At 43.6% G+C, this 18,797-nt stretch overlaps 1 protein-coding gene across 2 annotated transcripts in view; it reads left to right on the top strand.

Moving 5' to 3' along the window:
• Window positions 1-18,797, top strand: part of ZNF385D (zinc finger protein 385D) — a 354,021-nt gene that overhangs the window by 315,510 nt on the left and 19,714 nt on the right. For both annotated transcript variants that reach the window (XM_040243011.1, XM_040243010.1), the window contains one exon: window positions 14,262-14,495. In XM_040243011.1, the coding sequence (XP_040098945.1) occupies window positions 14,262-14,495 (234 nt within the window). The remainder of the gene's footprint in view (window positions 1-14,261; window positions 14,496-18,797) is intronic.

Genomic DNA, 18,797 nt, shown 5'->3' on the forward strand with positions numbered 1-18,797 from the left:
CATTGCTTGCTTAGGTACCTAAAGTATTTTTAAGAGTTTTCCTTAACTTATTCCAAATTCCTTCTTAGGGTGGTCAACTTGTCCTGACTTGCTGAGGTGTCCCCCAAAGTACTAAAAGTCTCATGTCTCAGAAACTCCCTTAGTCACAGACAAAACAGGACCATGGTCACCCGATTCCTCTTTCCCTATTTTACACTCATCACTTTCTATTTATATGTTGTTATAGCTCTAAAGCAGAGACCTGTTACTAAACCAGAAACTAGTTGACAGGAGTGTCAGTGGTGGTTCCTGAAGAGTTGTCCTCAGCCCCACAGCAGCAGCACTGGGCTATTTGTCAGAAATGCAGATATTCAGGCCCCAACCCAGACCTCGGAACCATAATCTCTAAGGGCAGAATCAACAGTCTGTGTCTGATTAAGCCTCCAGGTGGTTCAGTGTATACTGAAGTCCTGGGGCCTCTCGTTTACAGGAACAGGGTGACTCTTGGTTCACAGATGTTTCCAACTTCTTGGCTGTGTTCTTCCTGGATGCTGTGAGAGGCAAAGGAGCGCAGAGGAGAGGGGGAGAAAATTAGAAGCTGAAAATGATTCAGGATGAAAACTTAGATTATCAGGTCAAAGACTTGCTCTTTATCCTGCTGTCCCAGTGTGCAGTCTAGTGCCTTCTGGGGGTAGGACCTCAGCTTTTGAAAGAAAGGCGAATACCCGACAGGACAAATTTGCCGACAGCACCTGTGTATTTATCAGTTACCACGTATCTAGCAGGCTTTGTTGTAGTTGCGTGCGGAATATATTAAATATGAGCTAGGCTGCAAGAGTAGGGAACACAGTCCCCACTGAGTTAGGGAAACCAAGGCTGCAACACGATGAGGCGGTGATAGAGACATCACGCTGAGGTGACACCGAGGTATTCGGCCCTAATCCCCGAGGCCCGCGGACGCCCGGCGCCGTCCTGGAGGGAGCCTCTCCCTTGAGAGAAAGGAGGGAGGGCAGGTCCTCTGGGGAAGAAGAAGCTGGGAGGAACCCTCAGCAGCTTCTCTCCTTGGAGAGAGGACTCGCCTTCGGCCGGAGAGCGGCAGGCCCGCTGGGAGCCGGGTCCGGGGGCGCCGTGGCGGGGCCCAGCGCTCAGGGCCCACCGGCAGTTCAGAATGGCGGCCGGCAGCCCCGCGTGCACCGGCGTCCACACAGGCCTTTCACGCACACTGACGCACTCCACGCACACCACGTGCATGCACGCACACCACATACACTCACCCACAACACGCACACCACGTGCACTCACGCACGCTCACGCACACCACGCACACCACGCACAACACGCACACCACACGTACCACATACACTCACGCACAACACGCACGCTCACGCACAACACGCACACCACGCACAGCACGCACACTCACGCACACGGCTCCTAACCCTGAACACCCGGAAATCTCACGCGAAGCTTTCCGGCCTTGAACAAAATAAGAACCACAACGACTGGTAAAACTGGGCATGCGTTTCTCAGATGGCTGACGAGACGGCACGATGGACTCCACCCTCTGTGTGGGGTTGTGTGCTCTCCAGTGAGCAACACTATCAGTGTCACCGTTACGCTCCTTTACACTTTCTGCCTCTGCCTGTTGGGTGTGTGTGTGTGTGTGTGTGTGTGTGTGTAGGGGCTGAGGTGGCGGGTGGTATGACTACTACTTAGATGAGGCCTGCTTGTATGTGGTAAACTACGGGTTTAAGCTAATACTATCAGTTCAGTTCAGTTCAGTCACTTAGTCGTGTCCGACTCTGCGATGCCATGAATCGCAGCACACCAGGCCTCCCTGTCCATCACCAACTCCAGGAGTTCACTCAAACTCATGTCCATTGAGTCGGTGATGCCATCCAGCCATCTCATCCTCTGTCGTCCGCTTCTCCTCCTAACCCCAATCCCTCCCAGCATCAGAGTCGTTTCCAATGAGTCAACTATTCGCATCAGGTGGCCCAAAGTATTGGACTTTCAGCTTCAGCATTAGTCCTTCCAATGAACACCCAGGGCTGATGTCCTTTAGAATGGACTGGTTCGATTTCCTTGCAGTCCAAGGGACTCTCAAGAGTTCTCCAACACCACAGTTCGAAAGCATCAATTCTTCAGTGCTCAGCTTTCTTCACAGTCCAACTCTCACATCCATACATGACCACTGGAAAAACCATAGCCTTGACTAGACGGACCTTTGTTGGCAAAGTAATGTCTCTGCTTTTTTAGTATGCTGTCTAGCTTGGTAATAACTTTCCTTTCAAGGAGTAAGCGTCTTTTAATTTCATGGCTGCAGTCACCATCTGCAGTGATTTTGGAGCCCCCCAAAAACAACGTCTGACACTGTTTCCCCATCTATTTGCCTTGAAGTGATGGGACCAGATGCCATGATCTTCATTTTCTGAATGTTGAGCTTTAAGCCAACTTTTTCACTCTCCTCTTTCACTTTTATTAAGAGGCTTTTTAGTTCCTCTTCACTTTCGGCCATAAGGGTGGTGTCATCTGCATATGTGAGGTCATTGATATTTCTCCCAGCAGTCTTGATTCCCCCATGTGCTTCTTCCAGCCCAGCATTTCTCATGATGTACTCTGCATAGAAGTTAAATAAGCAGGGTGACAATATACAGTCTTGACGTACTCCTTTTCCTATTTGGAATCAGTCTGTTGTTCCGTGTCCAGTTCTAACTGTTGCTTCCTGACCTGAATACAGGTTTCTTGAGAGGCAGGTCAGGCGGTCTGGTATTCCCATCTCTCTCAGAATTTTCCACAGTTTATTGTGATCCACACAGTCAAAGGCTTTGGCATAGTCAATAAAGCAGAAATAGATGTTTTTCTGGAACTCTCTTGCTTTTTCAATGATCCAGCGGATGTTGGCAATTTGATCTCTGCTTCCTCTGCCTTTTCTAAAACCAGCTTGAACATCTGGAAGTTCATGGTTCACATATTGCTGAAGCCTGGCTTGGAGAACTTTGAGCATTATTTTGCTAGTGTGTGAGATGAGTGCAACTGTGTGGTAGTTTGAGCATTTTTTGGCATTGCCTTTCTTTGGGATTGGAATGAAAACGGACCTTTTCCAGTGCTGTAGCCACTGCTGACTTCTCCAAATTTGCTGGCCTATTGAGTGCAGCACTTTCACAGCATCATCTCTCAGGATTTGAAATCACTCAACTGGAGTTCCATCACCTCCACTAGCTTTGTTTGTAGTGGTGCTTTCTAAGGCCAACTGGAATTCACATTCCAGGATGTCTGGCTTATCTTGGTTGTGAAGATCTTTTTTGTACAGTTCTTCTGTGTATTCTTTCCACCTCTTCTTAATGTCTTCTGCTTCTGTTAGGTCCATACCATTTCTGTCCTTTATCGAGCCCATCTTTGCATGAAATTTTCCCTTGGTATCTCTAATTTTCTTGAAGTGATCTCTAGTCTTTCCCATTCTGTTGTTTTCCTCTATTTCTTTGCATTGATCGCAAAGGAAGGCTTTCTTGTCTCTTCTTGCTATTCTTTGGAACTCTGCATTCAGATGCTTATATCTTTCCTTTTCTCTTCTCTTCTTTTCACAGCTATTTGTAAGGCCTCCTCAGACAGCCACTTTGCTTTTTTGCATTTCTTTTCCATGGGGATGGTCTTGATCCCTGTCTCCTGTACAATGTCACGAACCTCAGTCCATAGTTCATCAGGCACTCTGTCTATCAGATCTAGGCCCTTAAATCTATTTCTCACTTCCACTGTATAATCATAAGGGATTTGATTTAGGTCATATCTGAATGGCCTAGTGTTTTTCTCTACTTTCTTCAATTTAAGTTTGAATTTGGCAACCTAAATGAGAACAGAGTTTGAAAAGAATAGACACATATATCAACATGCGTATGTGTGACTGGATTACTTGACTGTGTACCTGAAACTAACACAACATTGTTAATCAACTAGGAAAGTGTGAAGGTGTTAGTTGCTCAGTTGTGACTTCATGGACTGTAACATTCCAGGCTCCTCTGTCCATGGGACCCTCCAGGAAAGAATACTGGAGCAGGTGGCCATTCCCCACCAGGAATGGAACCTGGGTCTACCACATTGCAGGCAGATTCTTTAACATCTGAGCCACCAAGGAAGCCAACTGTACTCCAATATACAGTCAACTATACTCTAATATACAATCAAGTATACTCTACTGTACAATCAACTATATTCCAATATACAATCTACTGTAAAGTGAGTGAAGTGAAGTCGCTCAGTCGTGTCTCTTTGCGACCCATGGACTGTAGCCCACCAAGCTCCTCCGGCCATGGGATTCTCCAGGCAAGAATACTGGAGTGGGTTGCCATTTCCTTCTCCAACAACTCCAATATAAAATTTAAACAAAGAACTAAACTAGAGACATCCATTTTGAGATCAAGGACATTTGAGGCTGAGGATACAGAGTAAGTCTCCGCTCCGGTTGGCCAGCTGTTGGGCCCTGGGTCACTGCCTGGGGCCTGGGGGTGTCCTGCTGCCTTCCTTCTGCTTCTGGAGCCTCTGGTCTCCCTTCTTCTTGGCCTATTCCTCCTGCCACTCTCCATCTCTCTGCTGCCTCTCCAGCTCAAGCATCCTTTGATCCAGTTTTGATCACCTCCTCCTTTTGAGAGCTTCTGCAATCATTTACTAACCTGGCAACCTGACTCTCTAGCCTTCTTCTTCCCAAATTGCTGTCAGCGATAAGAATATCCTGAATTCATGAAAAATTTTTCTTTGAAATTAAAGCAATCTAACAGTATCTTCTCAAATCACATGATTCACATGGTGTCCAGTCTCCATGAAATGGTCCTGGTTTCAAGAGGGAAATTCAGAAGTTGGATAAGCTATTTCTTTTAACAGGCTCTCTCTCAAATACTTTTCAGCAGAACAATTGATGTTCTAATCTGCATCTGGTGTGCCCAACCCAAGGTTAGTTCAGCAGGTCAGTAGCCAGGATCACTGAGTCTGAATCCACTGTTGATGTAATTGCCTCAAGCAGTCATAGATTAAGCAGCTTCGGGAAACATCTCAGAAGTTGCAGTGAGATATTTCTAGGGTTTCTTAAGTTTTTGAAATCACTTGCCTATCTAGCGTTTCTGATGCACACAAGACTTGGAAACTCCAGTTCAGACGATGTGAAGGTAGAAATAATTACTCACCTGATCCTTGGGGCAGTAAGGGCTTTAATCAGGCCTCTATAGGACTTCGTTAAAAAGGACAGTGGATCGTTTTTATGCATGACACTTCCAAGTAGCAGGCCTTTGGAGGTGTGGTAAAGTTAGAATTTGAAGTGCAAGTATTTCTCTATTATTTTCTGGAGATGTCTCCTCGACCTCTTCAAAGACAGCAAATCCATTGTTCTCTTCCCTCTCATGGTATGCAGCCTGTTTGCTCTGGTCCACAAATAATGTCATTTTTTACCTTTTAACATCCAGTGATTAACACAGGGTCTAACACAGGAGGATTAAATCAAGCCCACCCGAAAAGTTTCAGGACCAAGTCAAGAGCTCAAATGGAAACCATACACCATACAGTTCAGTGCTTACAAGGTACCTCAAACATCGCTGGCAGCCCCGTAGGCTGTATCCAAGGATTGCCCTTGTGACCTGAAGGTCAAGGGCTCTCCCTACCTGAGTCAGCTCAGCCCTGCCAAGTAGCACAGATGCGCAGGAACAGGGCAGACACTGTCCCTTAAGTCAGCCCTTCAGGTGGCAACTGAAAATGAAAGTCTCTTTGTCGTGTCCAACTCTTTGTGACCCTGTGGACTATACAGTCTGTGGAATTCTCCAGGCCAGAATACTGGAGTGGGTAGCCTTTCGCTTCTCCAGGGGATCTTCCCAACCCAGGAATCAAACCCAGGTCTCCCTCAGTGCAGGTGGATTCTCTACCTGCTGAGCCACCAGGGAAGCCCTCGGGTGGTACCTGGACCCACTCAAATCTGGGAGCCCAGTGGGGAGGCAACCTTTCTCCCCAACCTCATTTTGTGGGCTCAGGATTTCCAGCCAATCTGAAGCATTTCCTCCTCAGATAGGGAGGCAATATCTGGGGGGACTTTTCTGTGTAGACTCACATTTGGTGACTTGACGTCATTTGGTGTTTTGAAAACAAGCCTCTTTCTCTGGTTTCCAGAGAGAGGCTGTGATCTTTTACCTCAACACACAGAACCACACCTGCACATAGACACACAAAACTGCGTATGCACACACAAAACATACACACACACATAGACACACATGCACACACAAAACATACATACATAGACATATATGCACACACAAAACATACGTGTACACACATACACATGTTCACACACATAGACACAATATACACACATAGACACATGATCATAAACCTCTACACGCATGCACTCACACACACTTGTGAATTCTCTGACTCTGTACTCTGGCCTTTGGGGCACCCAGTCCAGTTCTCACTTCCCTTTCTAATTAATATTCCCATTTGCTTAGTTGGTTATCAAACTTGAAAACAGTGTTTTTCATAAGATCAAAAAATACAAAAATAGACTTTTGTTTCCGTGGCTTGTGATGTGTGGAGCCCCCAAAAGTACAGAGCTCAGTGCAGGGCCCATTCCTGCCCGTGTCTAAGAGGGTGGTGCTGCCCAGATGATGGTGGTTAAATGAGGTAAAATCCAGAGGAAAGAAACAACTGCCAGTAATAATTTCTAAAAGCTTGCATGTGTGTGTGTGTGCTTTTATTTTTTTGGTCACGAAACACCTTTTTATACTTCAGAATGTCAGCATATTTAAGAGGAAGCAGCTGTTCCCCTCACTTGCTTGCAAGCCTGGTTGAGACTTAAATTCTCACAAACAAGAAGGAAATAAATTGAATATCATTCTGAGTCTTCAGAGTGCCAGAAAACATGCTGAGAATCTTTGGGTCATAGTATTAATTTGTCAGGGCTTCCCAGGTGGCTCAGTGGTAAAGAATCTGCTTGCCAATGCGGGAGATATGCCTTTGATCCCTGGGTCGAGAATTATCCCTGGAGGAGGAAATGGCAACCCACTCCAGTATTCTTGCCTGGAGAGTCCCATGGATGGAGGAGCCTGGCAGGCTACGGTCCATGGGGTCGCCAATAGTCGGACATGACTGAGCAACTGAGCATGCATGCATACATTTCTGTTACCTGGAAGGAAATTTCCATAACTTACCTCTGCTTCTCTGAGTTGGATCATGAGATCTGTAACTAGGAAAATACTTTCCTTACCCAGACCATGTAAGTTGGCCGCTCTATTTTATTATCTAGAATTCAAGTTATTATTTTCTGGAATCTTTTCTTATGCTTTATGAAATGTTTTAAAAGGTATTTCTAGTGTTTTATGCAAGAATGAGGGCCAAAATGGGCCACTCTGAATACTGACACGTTTCCTTTCATCCTCCACGAGAGCACCATTCCACAAAGTATTAGCAATCTGTTTTGATGCCAAAGCCAAACAGTGACAGTTATAATGAATATTTGCTTCAGGGCGTTGGCAGAAAAACAGCACAGAAATGCAAACCCATACAATCTCAAACCTTGCCTTCCCACTAAAGCACACCCGTTACTTTCGACTCCCTGTCACATATATCGTTCCTAGAGGATCACTGGTAGAACAGTGCAAAGAAATCTGAATCAGCCCCTGGGAAACGTTAAGAAAAGTGAATCATGATTCTAGTTTCACATCGTTTGGGGAAAAAAGGGAAAAGTTTACAATAAGGAGGGCCTGTGGGTTACTCTTATCACTTTGCAGAAGACATTGTTTGAAAACTGTAGGTTTTCCTTCTCTCCCCTCCCCCTAAATGGACTCCAACCACTTAATGTGTTAGCATGAATGGAGGATTGGACATACGTGATTGACTCTAGCTCGGGCCTTGTTTTGTTTCTTTTGAAGTCAAATTTTTAAGATGCTATCTTCCAACAATCATAATAAATCATGACCAATTGGAATAAACTGAAGGAATGTGACCAGTTCTTTTTTTATGAAGAAAATCCAAAATTTTAGCAAAAAGAATATGTGCTTCTGAGCCAGGCTGAGTTCAAATCGTTGCCCTACAGCTGGCAGCTTTGGCACTGGGCAAGTTCCCAAAACTCTCCATACCCCAATTTCTTCTCTAAGGTGGGGAGAAAGAAGGTATGCCTATGTTTGTTTTATTTTTTAATTGAAATATAGTTGATTTATAATGGTGTTTTAGTTTCAGACATACATCAAAATGATTCATGTGTGTGTGTGTATTCTTTTTCAGATTCTTTTCTTTTATAAGGTTATTAGACAATATTGCATATAATTCCCTGTGTTATAGAGTAGGTCCTTGATGGTTGTTTATTTTATACAGAGCAATGTATAAAAGTTAGTCCTGAACTCCTAATTTACCCTCTTAGTTTTTATGATGACGAGTGTATTAGAATGTATAACTGCTTTAACATTGCTTCTGCCGTCTTTAGCTATAATTGTGTCTTGCTCATTCATTTCTTCATTTATTCATTCATTGTTTTCTTTGAATAAATATTTATTGAATGCATTTTTATGTCAAGTATAAATGCAAGGGTATATGAATGGACAAAATGGATGGAAGAAGGGCTGCTTTATTTATTACTGTTATTTCAGATCATTATGGGATGTCTCATGAACCACGTAAGGGACATATATTATCCTTCCCGTCTCCAGTGGCTTAGGTAGAACCTAGTGCAAAACAGCAGCTCAAAAAATGTTGATACATGAATCACTGCAACATAGAATAACAGTTTGGACCTGAAATAAGGATTTGGAAGTGGGAGATGCAACGTCAAGTCCCAGTTTTATGGAAATTTCCTCATCTAAAAATCAAAAAAGTTGTAGCATGTAACCACCGAGATCACTGCTGTGATTCTACAAAGTAACTGACTGCTTCTAGTTCTTTTTTATCAATAAACTTTCATTTTAAGACTAGCTTTAAATTTACAAAAGAGGTACAAGAATACTACAGAGGGTTCCAGTATATGCTGTTAAGTTTTCCTTGTTATTAGCATCTCACATTATTGTGGTACATTTGTTAAAGCTAGAGAACCATAACCAATACATTGCTTTTACTAGATTCCATACTTCCTTTGAATTTCCTAAATTTTTTACCTAATGTTCCTTTTTTCTTTTTGCCCCAGGATTCCAACCAGGACACCAGGTTATATTTAGACATCCTGAGTCCTTAGACTTGTCTGGACCATGACAGTTTTTCAGATTTCTTGTTTTGTTGACCTAGACATTTTTGAGGACTCTTGATCAAGAATTGTGTAAATGTCATTGAATTTGGGTTTGTTTATGCTTTTCCCATGGTTAGACAGGGGTCACGAGTTTGGGGAAGAATATCACGGGGATAAGTCTCATCACATCCTAGCAAGAGTGTCTGTTATTAACCTGGTCAATGATACGAAATCTTATTTCAATGAGTGGATAGGTATCATGCATGACTGGTAATTCAATCTTCCATACGGAAGAAAATGGCTTGGCTATACGCCATTGTCTACGCACTGTGCAGTCATCTGTTGACATTCCTGGGGAAATGGTTCCGGAAGCCCTGTAGATGCCACAGTCTACGGATGCTCAAGTGCTTCTGTAACATGAGGTAGCAGTTGCACATAACCTACACACATCCTCCCATTTACTTTACATCGTCTCGGATTACTTCTAATACCTAAAACTGTGTAACATTATGTAAATCGTTGCGAATACAATGTAAATGGTATGTAAATAATCACCTTCCCACAGAAAAATTGTGTTTTCTGGAAGTTTCTGGAATTATTTTTTTAATATTTTTAAATGGATGCAGAAACCAAGGGCCATCTAAATAGAATAGTTGGTTCCTTTATGGTTTGATCTTAAAATATATTTACCTTACTTGTTAAAAAAAAGTCCTCTTTACTACTGGGAAATTAACAGTAACTGAAAAATTCCTATCTTGTTATAAATTAATAATACTTTTACCTTTGTGGACTCAAGATCTATATATTAAATTTAAAGTGAAAAACATGACTGTATTTCACTCAAACTAACCTTAATCTTGAGAAAATATTAACATTAATAACAGATCTTTGTTCAGCTAAGTGGCCTACAAAATGTAACAAGGTTAAGTGAAAGTGTTAGTCGTTCAGTTGAGGCCGACTCTGAGACCCAGTGGATGGCAGGGCTCCTCTCTCCATGGAATTCTCCCGACAAAGATACTGGAGAAGTTGCATTTCCTTCTCCAGGGGATCTTCCCAACCCAGGCATCAAGTTCGGGTCTTTTGCATTGCAGGCAGATTTTTACCATTTGAGCCACAAGGGAATTAAGTGCCAGAAATTAAGTATTTAGATCCTGATTGCCCTGAGCCTGTCTCGTACAAGGGACTTCCCTTAAGACACATTAACATTTTACTAAGCCCAAGCCATAGATGGTCTGGAGTCTCTAACCTTTGACATTCTTGATATAAATGTACTTTATCCTCTGGGGATAATGCTGTGCCATGTAGGGCCACCCAAGATTGACGGAGCACAGTGGAGAGTTCTGACAAAACATGGTCCACTGGAGAAGGGAATGGCAAACCACATCCGCATTCCTGCCTTGAAAACCCCATGAACAGTTGATGTTGTTTAGTTGCTCAGTGATGTCTGCTCTTTGCAACCCCATGGACTGCAGCATTCCAGGTTTCCCTGTCCTTCACCATCTCCCAAAGTTTGCTCAAACTCATCTCCATCGAGTCGGTGATACCATCCAAACATCTTATCCTCTGTCGTCCCCTTCTCCTCCTGCCTTCAGTCTTTCCCAGCATCAGGGTCTTTTCTAATGAGTAGACTCTTCACATCAGGTGCCAAAGTATTGGAGCTTCAGCTTCAGCATCAGTCCTTCCAAGGAATATTTAGGACTGATTTCCTTTAGGATGGACTGGTTGGATCTCCTTGCAGTTGAAGGGACTCTCAAGAGTCTTCTCTAACACCACAGTTCAAAAGCATTAATGCTTTGATACTCTCCTTTCTTTATGGTCCAACTCTCACATCCATACACAACTACTGGAAACACCATAGCTTTGCATAGACAGATGTTGGCAGAGTAATGTCTCTGCTTTTCAATATGCTGTCTAAATTGGTCATAGCTTTCTTCCAAGGAGCAAGTGTCTTTTAATTTCATGGCTGCAGTCAACCATCTGAGGTGATTTGGGGGCCCAAGAAAATAAAGTCTGTCACTGTTTCCATTGCTTCCCCATCTATTTGCCAGAAAGTGATGAGACTGGATGCCATGATCTTCGTTTTCTGAATGTTGAGCTTTAAGCCAGCTTTTTCACTCTCCTCTTTCACTTTCATCAAGAGGCTCTTTAGTTCCTCTTCACTTTCTGCCATAAGGCTGGTGTCATCTGCATATTTGAGGTTATTGACACTTCTCCCAGCAATCTTGATTCCAGCTTGTGTTTCATCCAGTGCGGCATTTCTCATGATGTACTCTGCATATAAGTTAAATTAGCAGGGTGACAATGTAGTCTTGATCTACTCCTTTCCCAATTTGGAACCAGTCTGTTGTTCCATGTCCAGTTCTAACTGTTGCTTCTTGACCTGTATACAGGTTTCTCAGGAGGCAGGTATGGTGGTCTGGCATTCCCATCTCTTTAAGAATTTTCCACAGTTTGTGATCCACACAGTCAAGAGCTTTAGCATAGTCAATGAAGCAGAAGTAGATTTTTTCTGGAAATCTCTTATTTTTTCTATGATGCAATGGATGTCGGCAACTTGATCTCTGGATGCCTTTTCTAAATCCAGCTTGAACATCTGGAAGTTCGATTCATGTACTGTTGAAGCCTAGCTTGGAGAATTTTGAACATTACTTTGCTAGTGTGTGAGATGAGTGCAATTGTGCGGTAGTTTGAACATTCTTTGGCATTGCCTTTCTTTGTGATTGGAATGAAAACTGACCTTTTCCTGTGGCCACTGCTGAATTTTCTAAATTTGCTGGCATATTGAGTGCAGCACTTTAACAGGGTCATCTTTTAGGATATGAAATTTTCTAAATTTTCTAATTTCTGATATTTTAATATTGGTACCTTAGAAGACAAGTAAAGACTAGTCAGGAAGTGGGCCTTTCAGTGTTCAAGGTAATGCATTCTTGTGGCCAAAATTGGTGTTAGTTAATTTTATTTATTTTTCTCTTGCCATGAGAAAAACTGGTGATGGCACTATGATTATTTTTTCTAACATGGTTATAAGATGTTCTCCATGATACTGTAGGGGACCTTAATGGCATTATGGCTGAATAAGTGGTTAAAAGTATATGAAGGGTCAGGGCAAAGGGAAGGTCCAGATAAATTGTTCTATTCAATATCCCTCAGCATCCTCTATAATGGAAAAGAGCCTGAAAAAGAATATATTCACATACATACATATATAATATGCGTATGTATATATATATATATATATGTGTGTGTGTGTGCATATACACTCACACATATGTAGATATATAATAGCTAAATATATATATATGTATATTGCAGAATCACTTTGTGTATACCTGAAACTGTAAATCAATTATAGTTCAAAATTTTTAATAAAAATTAATTAATGAAAAACAGCAAGAACCCATCTTTCTTCTGACTGACTAGTGTTTCCGTGCCATATTTGGGAAAGAAGCCGTAACCAGCCTTATCCATATTCCCACCTCTCTCTCCAGATCAAAGTGAAAATCCAAGTTCAAAGGCTTGTTGGTAACAGAAATGAACAAGAACTACATTTTATGAGGACAGCCCCTCACTGCGGGTACCACTGTCCTTTATAGCCACTGCTCACTCCATTTACCATGCCGTGTTTAGGGCGGCATTGGATAGTGAGCATGGCAACCTGTGGGAGGAGGGACAACTCCAAAAGTAGCTGTGGCTGGAGAGGCTGCCTGGGAATATTTTGAGTAGGAGGTTAAGAGTTAGCCAGCCAGGAGGCAGTGAAAAGGGAATATAAAAATAGAAAGCACAGGGCCTGGAGCACATTTGCAATTCATGCTGGATCTGGCAGACATCGCTCACCCTATGTTAACCAGCCTATTTGGGTTGGGAGCTGTGTCTACCCAAGAAGCTAAGACAAGGCTCACTTTGAAGGTTGACCTCTCCAGATTTAGAGTCAGACTTCAGAGCCAGAAGGGTTGTAGGGTTGCAGTGCATCAAAGCCTTCCTGGTTATCATGCTCTTGAAAGCGGGGACATTAACATGATGTGACCAGTCTGTGAATCCCATATGAAGAGTCGCCATTGGTGTTTGAATACTGTTGTGTCACACACTCCCTGAACTCATCCCGCTGCAGGGCATATGCTTAATAAATATGCCAGATTAGAATTCGTCTTGTTTGTATATGGATGATTTTTGTATTTGTTGAACATACAGCTCTTTGTAAATAAGGCAAGAATTTTATAAACCCTTGATCTTGACAAAGCAGTGTGACATCAGGGTTCTTTACTTCCCATATATTTTGCACAAGCACGCAAAGGACCACAACCAACTTTTTAAAAGGGTCTTGGCTGTGATTTTATTTCATTTTATTTGTGTTTGACTGCTCTGGGTCTTTGACGCTGCACACGGGCTTTCTCCAGCTTCGCGGAGTGGGGGCTACTCTCTAGGTGCAGTCTGTGCGCTTCTCACTGCGGTGGCGTCGCTTGTTCTGGGGCACGGCCTTAGGGCGTACAGGCTTCAGTCGTTGAAGGATGTAGGCTCAGCAGTCACGGCACACAGGCTCGGGTGCCCCGGCACGTGGGATCTTCCCAGACCAGGGATTGGACCAGTGTCCCCTGCGTTGCAAGGCGGTTTCTTAACCAGGGGACCACCAGGGAAGCTCTATTTTACCTATTTTGTTTTAAAGAAAGAGACGTAGAGGAAAAGAGAAAGACAAGTAGTAAAGAGAAGTGAACATAGCTTAGACGCATTTACTCTCCATCGTATTTTTTAAAGCCATCTCAGGAGGCATATTCAAAGCACAGTGCACTGTAAAGAATGTTTTAGTAAGGCCGCACGCCAACAGGAGAACTTTGAGCATGTTTATGTACCTCGAGGAAGCATGGTAAAGCCTATTTGTATGTATTTTCAAGAATTGTCCCAATGTGTTCTATCGATAGACACAATTGTAAGTGTGCGTCCGTGTCGTTTCCTCAGGAGATGATTGCGGCGTGGTCGACAGGGGGTCGGGGCTAGTCGCTCTTCTCATTATTCCCAGAGTGCAATGTCGGGGATGCGTTTTCAAATAGGGAAAGATAATGCCACTCTCTTTGCCTTTTCTCCTGTGCTATTTTGACTGCAGATAGTACCACAGGGACACCAGCAATATCAACGACGACAACTGTGGAAATTCGCAAAAGCAGTGTTATGACAACGGAGATCACCTCTAAAGTGGAGAAGAGCCCCACCACAGCCAGCGGCAACAGCTCCTGTCCTTCCACGGAGACGGAGGAAGAGAAGGCGAAGAGACTGCTGTACTGTTCCCTCTGCAAGGTTGCTGTCAACTCCGCCTCCCAGCTGGAGGCCCACAACAGTGGTGAGAGGAAGCGATTGCTTCTCTGTCTCAACAGCTCTGCAATTACGCTCCTCTGAATAGATGAGATCTTTGCAGCAGGGGGCGGTCGGGGTAGGGGGCAGAAAGCTGGCGATTATTACCCGGAGCTCAGCAACCATTAAACAGTAAGAATGGCCAGCAAAGAGTCATTGGCATGAGGGCAGGGAGGGGTTTCCAGGGCTCCCATGCCGCGCTGTGGGGGTGTGTGTGTGAACACAAGGAGGGGCGGTGAAATATGACTCTAAAGCATCAGCTTTGTGTTCGTATGATCTCTAGATTGCTATGTTATTTCCACGCATTTGCTTCTAAATGAAATTTTCTAAAGTTGCACCAATAATAGAGCTGCAAAATTGGGTTGCATAATTCCATGCGATTTTGGTTAAAGCCTCCTATTATGGTTTTTATGATAAATAATGTTGTTTGGGCTAAATTTATTTGAACTGGATGATTAAACTTAAGAAAATGCTTCCTATAGACAGAAGCAAGACAAAACGTTTTACCTTATCTTGAGGTAAGATATCTATGTGAAAGATTTTACTTATTCTTTCTGACACCTAAAGATACTATTGCCCTGCTTTGACTGAGGCTCAGAGAAGACACATGATCAGTTAGGTGATGAGCCATTATTCAGACCCAGGTCTCTCTAACTTAAACACTAAACTTTAATATAGCGGAACTGAAAATATTGATAAGCCAGTATGGAATCCTCTCTGGATATATTTTGATTCCATCCACTTGTTCTTTCTGTATAGCTATATCTATATATATATTTAAAGATGTTATATATCTGTATATAAGCCTAACTAGATATGCATATATATACAATATAATATATATATGGAGAGAGAGAATATATTTATATTGACTTATATAAAGGTTTTATTTATTTTTGTTCATTTCTTTATTTATGTCCTGCCTGAGATTTTAGCCAGCCCTTTGGCCTAAGACCAGCTTTTCTCTGAAGGACTGGGTTCATCTCCAGGTCTCTGTCAGCCGTTACAATAGGAAAAGAGTCATTTGTGAATCGTGCCCTGAGTTAATAGTGCAGCTGTGCACCGATGGAGTCTTTGACCAATCACTGCTGCCCAAGTAACACTGCAGTATTGACTTCAAGCCTCTAAGGGTGTAATTGCAGGTGGGGGACAATTCCTTCTGCACACACATGCCCCTCTTGCAGGCAACATGAGTTGTAGTTAGGGAGAGTTCAGGAGGGCAGGGACTGGGACACACAGAATAGCATCTGGCCCCAAGCCGGAAGCTAAACCTTCAGATTTCCCTCTCTTTCCTCCTGGAAAGACGTGTTTCCTGGGTGCATAGTCATGGGAGAGAGTGGACATCATTGGATGTCCATTCAGTGCTTGAGAATTCTTGGTCATTCCCCATCATGACAGAGAAACATTTGTTTTGAGGGGAGGCCCATTTTGACAGATAAACAATCCATACCCTTGGAGGCTGCAATTAATTTATTAAGAATTTGGATGTCCTTCCTGAATTCTGATCAGAGACAGCTGATTAAGAGCAAAGAAGGAATGACTTATTTGGTTTTATCACATCAGGTCATTTTCCATATTCCATTTCTGTGGTCATTTATGGTTGTGTGTTAGAATTGCAGTTGGAGCCTTAAATATGTATATATTTTATATGTATAAATATATATTCATATATTTTATATGGATTGAAAAGTATATCCATATATTTATATATATATATTTATATTTATTTAAGTATATTTAAAATATGTGCATTTATGCTTATTTAAATATATTTCTATATGTATTAATATATATACATCCAGGGATTCTGATTTATTGTATATCCTACTGCTGCTGCTGCTGCTGTTTAGTCATCCAGTCATGTCTTGACTCTTTGCAATGGACTGTAGCTCACCAGGTTTCTCTGTCCATGCAGTTCTCTAAGCAAGAATACTGGAGTGGGTTGCCATGCCCTCCTCCAGGGGATCTTTCTGATTCAGGGACTGGACATGCGATTCTTTACCACTTAACCACCTGGAAGGCCCATATATCCTGCAAATATATCCTATTATATATCCTAAATATATTTCCTACATATATATATATATATATATATATATATATATATATATATATGTTTCCTACATCCAGGGATTTTGATTTGTTATACAGCCAGGGCCTGGGAAGCTATAGTGTTTGGAAAAAGAAGAAAAGCAAAACAGTTGCCAAGTGTTTTGCAGGCAGAGCAGAGAACTAGCGCAACCTTCTCACCTGGAGGTTTAGGAGGTGATGGGTTGCCACTCTGACACGAGCCCCTTTCTAGGCATGTTCCCTCCGAGGTTGCAGCCCAGGGGGACACCGTGACCCCCACGTCTCTTCCCTCTAAGGTGCTTTTCTCTCCGCATCAGACATCTCCCCGCAGGTTCCGCTGAGCGGAAACCCGCAGCGGGACTGCAGACGGCGAGGCCCCACGCATGCCCCTGTCCTGCCCCGGGGTGGGAGTGGTCCTCGGCAGACTCACCATAAGATCGTTGAGCTGGGTTCTCGTTTGGGGCCACCGGAAGCAGGCGCGGAGACAGCGGTGTGAGGGTGTGAGGGTCCGTGGGCTTTGGGGGCTTATCGGGGTGGGAGAAGGAGGCGGGGACGCGAAGGCGCCCAGGACAGGCCGCGTCACCTAGGCAGCCGCTGACAAGGGTCAACGGAGCTCACCTGCACAGAGCGCCTGGCCCATCCCTCACAGGCCAGACCGGCAAGAGGCCGCACAGAACCGCAGAACTGAGTCTCCTCGAGTTTGGGACGTAGTTGTTCACAGTGCTGTGTCCGTTTCTGCTGAACAGCAAAGGGAATCAGCCACCTCTATACACGTGTCCCCGCCCCCTGGCGCCCCGCCCCACGGCCTCCAAGCCCCACCCCTGCAGGCCATCACGGAGCTCTGAGCTGGGCTCCTGTGCTGTGTAACGGCCTCCGACGAGCCGTGTGGCACGATGGTGTGCGTGTGTCAGGCCCAGGCTCCCATTCCCCCTCCTCCCCGCTTCCCATGCGCACGTCCACTCTGCGTCTGCATCGCTACTCCTGCCTTGCAGATGGGCTCATCAGTATCACCTTTCCAGACTCCACGTAGATGCATTAATATACTCTGTTTTTCCCTCTCTCTGACTCACTTCGCTCTGTGTGACAGATTCTCGGCCCATGCATCTGTATGATCACGTTGCTCTCCTTGTCCACCTACAAGCTGTTGTTTACATTAAAAAAGGTAGTGCTACAGGCGCATGGATTGCAGCCTTTCTGAGCTCAGAGGATTTTGAGCTACTCTGAAATACTAGCGAAACTAAAGCTTGTAGTCGGATTTGTGTGTTTCTGGGGATGGCTGCATAACAGAGTTCGACAGATGGAGCAGATGGTTTGCTAATTTAATAAATACCAGATCTCATCAGAACTACATCTATTGTTTAGAATATAGACCAGTAAAATAGTTGTCAGAGAGGAGTCCGCACACTGACACTGTTTAGAGTTGTCACTCCATGAAGCAGGACCCCTCTGATAGCAAGCAGTCCACTGAATCCCTGTTTTCTAGTTCTCTTAAAGGACCACCTTGCCAGCTGCACTAGAGCAGACCACAGTCATGCACAGCACTGCTTCCTCCTCTCACCTCTGCCCCATCAATAGATCTTTAAAGGACTTCTCCAGTTTCTTCTTAGATCCAGATTTTATTAATAGGAAAACACTGATAAAGACTTGGCTGTGTTTTTCAGGGAATCGGGTTTGAATATCAGTTGTCATCGGATGCAACCCGGCTGCAGAAAGGGGAGATGTGTCTGTTGCATTTGCATTATAATTCTAAGAGTTTTCTTTTTCATCCCTTTGGAAACATGTCATAGACATGAGCTAAGACCTCTTGAGAAACCTATATGCAGGTGAGGAAGCAACAGTTAGAAGTGGACATGGAACAACAGACTGGTTCCAAACAGGAAAAGGAGTATGTCAAGGCTGTATATTGTCACCCTGCTTATTTAACATATATGCAGAGTACATCATGAGAAATGCTGGGCTGGAAGAAGCACAAGCTGGAATCAAGATTGCCAGAAGAAATATCAATAACCTCAGATATGCAGATGACACCACCCTTATGGCAGAAAGTGAAGAGGAACTAAAAAGCCTCTTGATAAAAGTGAAAGTGGAGAGTGAAAAAGTTGGCTTAAAGCTCAACATTCAGAAAATGAAGATCATGGCATCTGGTCCCATTACTTCATGGGAAATAGATGGGGAAACAGTGGAAACAGTGTCAGACTTTATTTTGGGGGGCTCCAAAATT

The sequence above is a fragment of the Oryx dammah genome, unplaced genomic scaffold, assembly GCF_014754425.2.
Source record: "Oryx dammah isolate SB20612 unplaced genomic scaffold, SCBI_Odam_1.1 HiC_scaffold_7, whole genome shotgun sequence".
NCBI lineage: Eukaryota > Metazoa > Chordata > Mammalia > Artiodactyla > Bovidae > Oryx > Oryx dammah.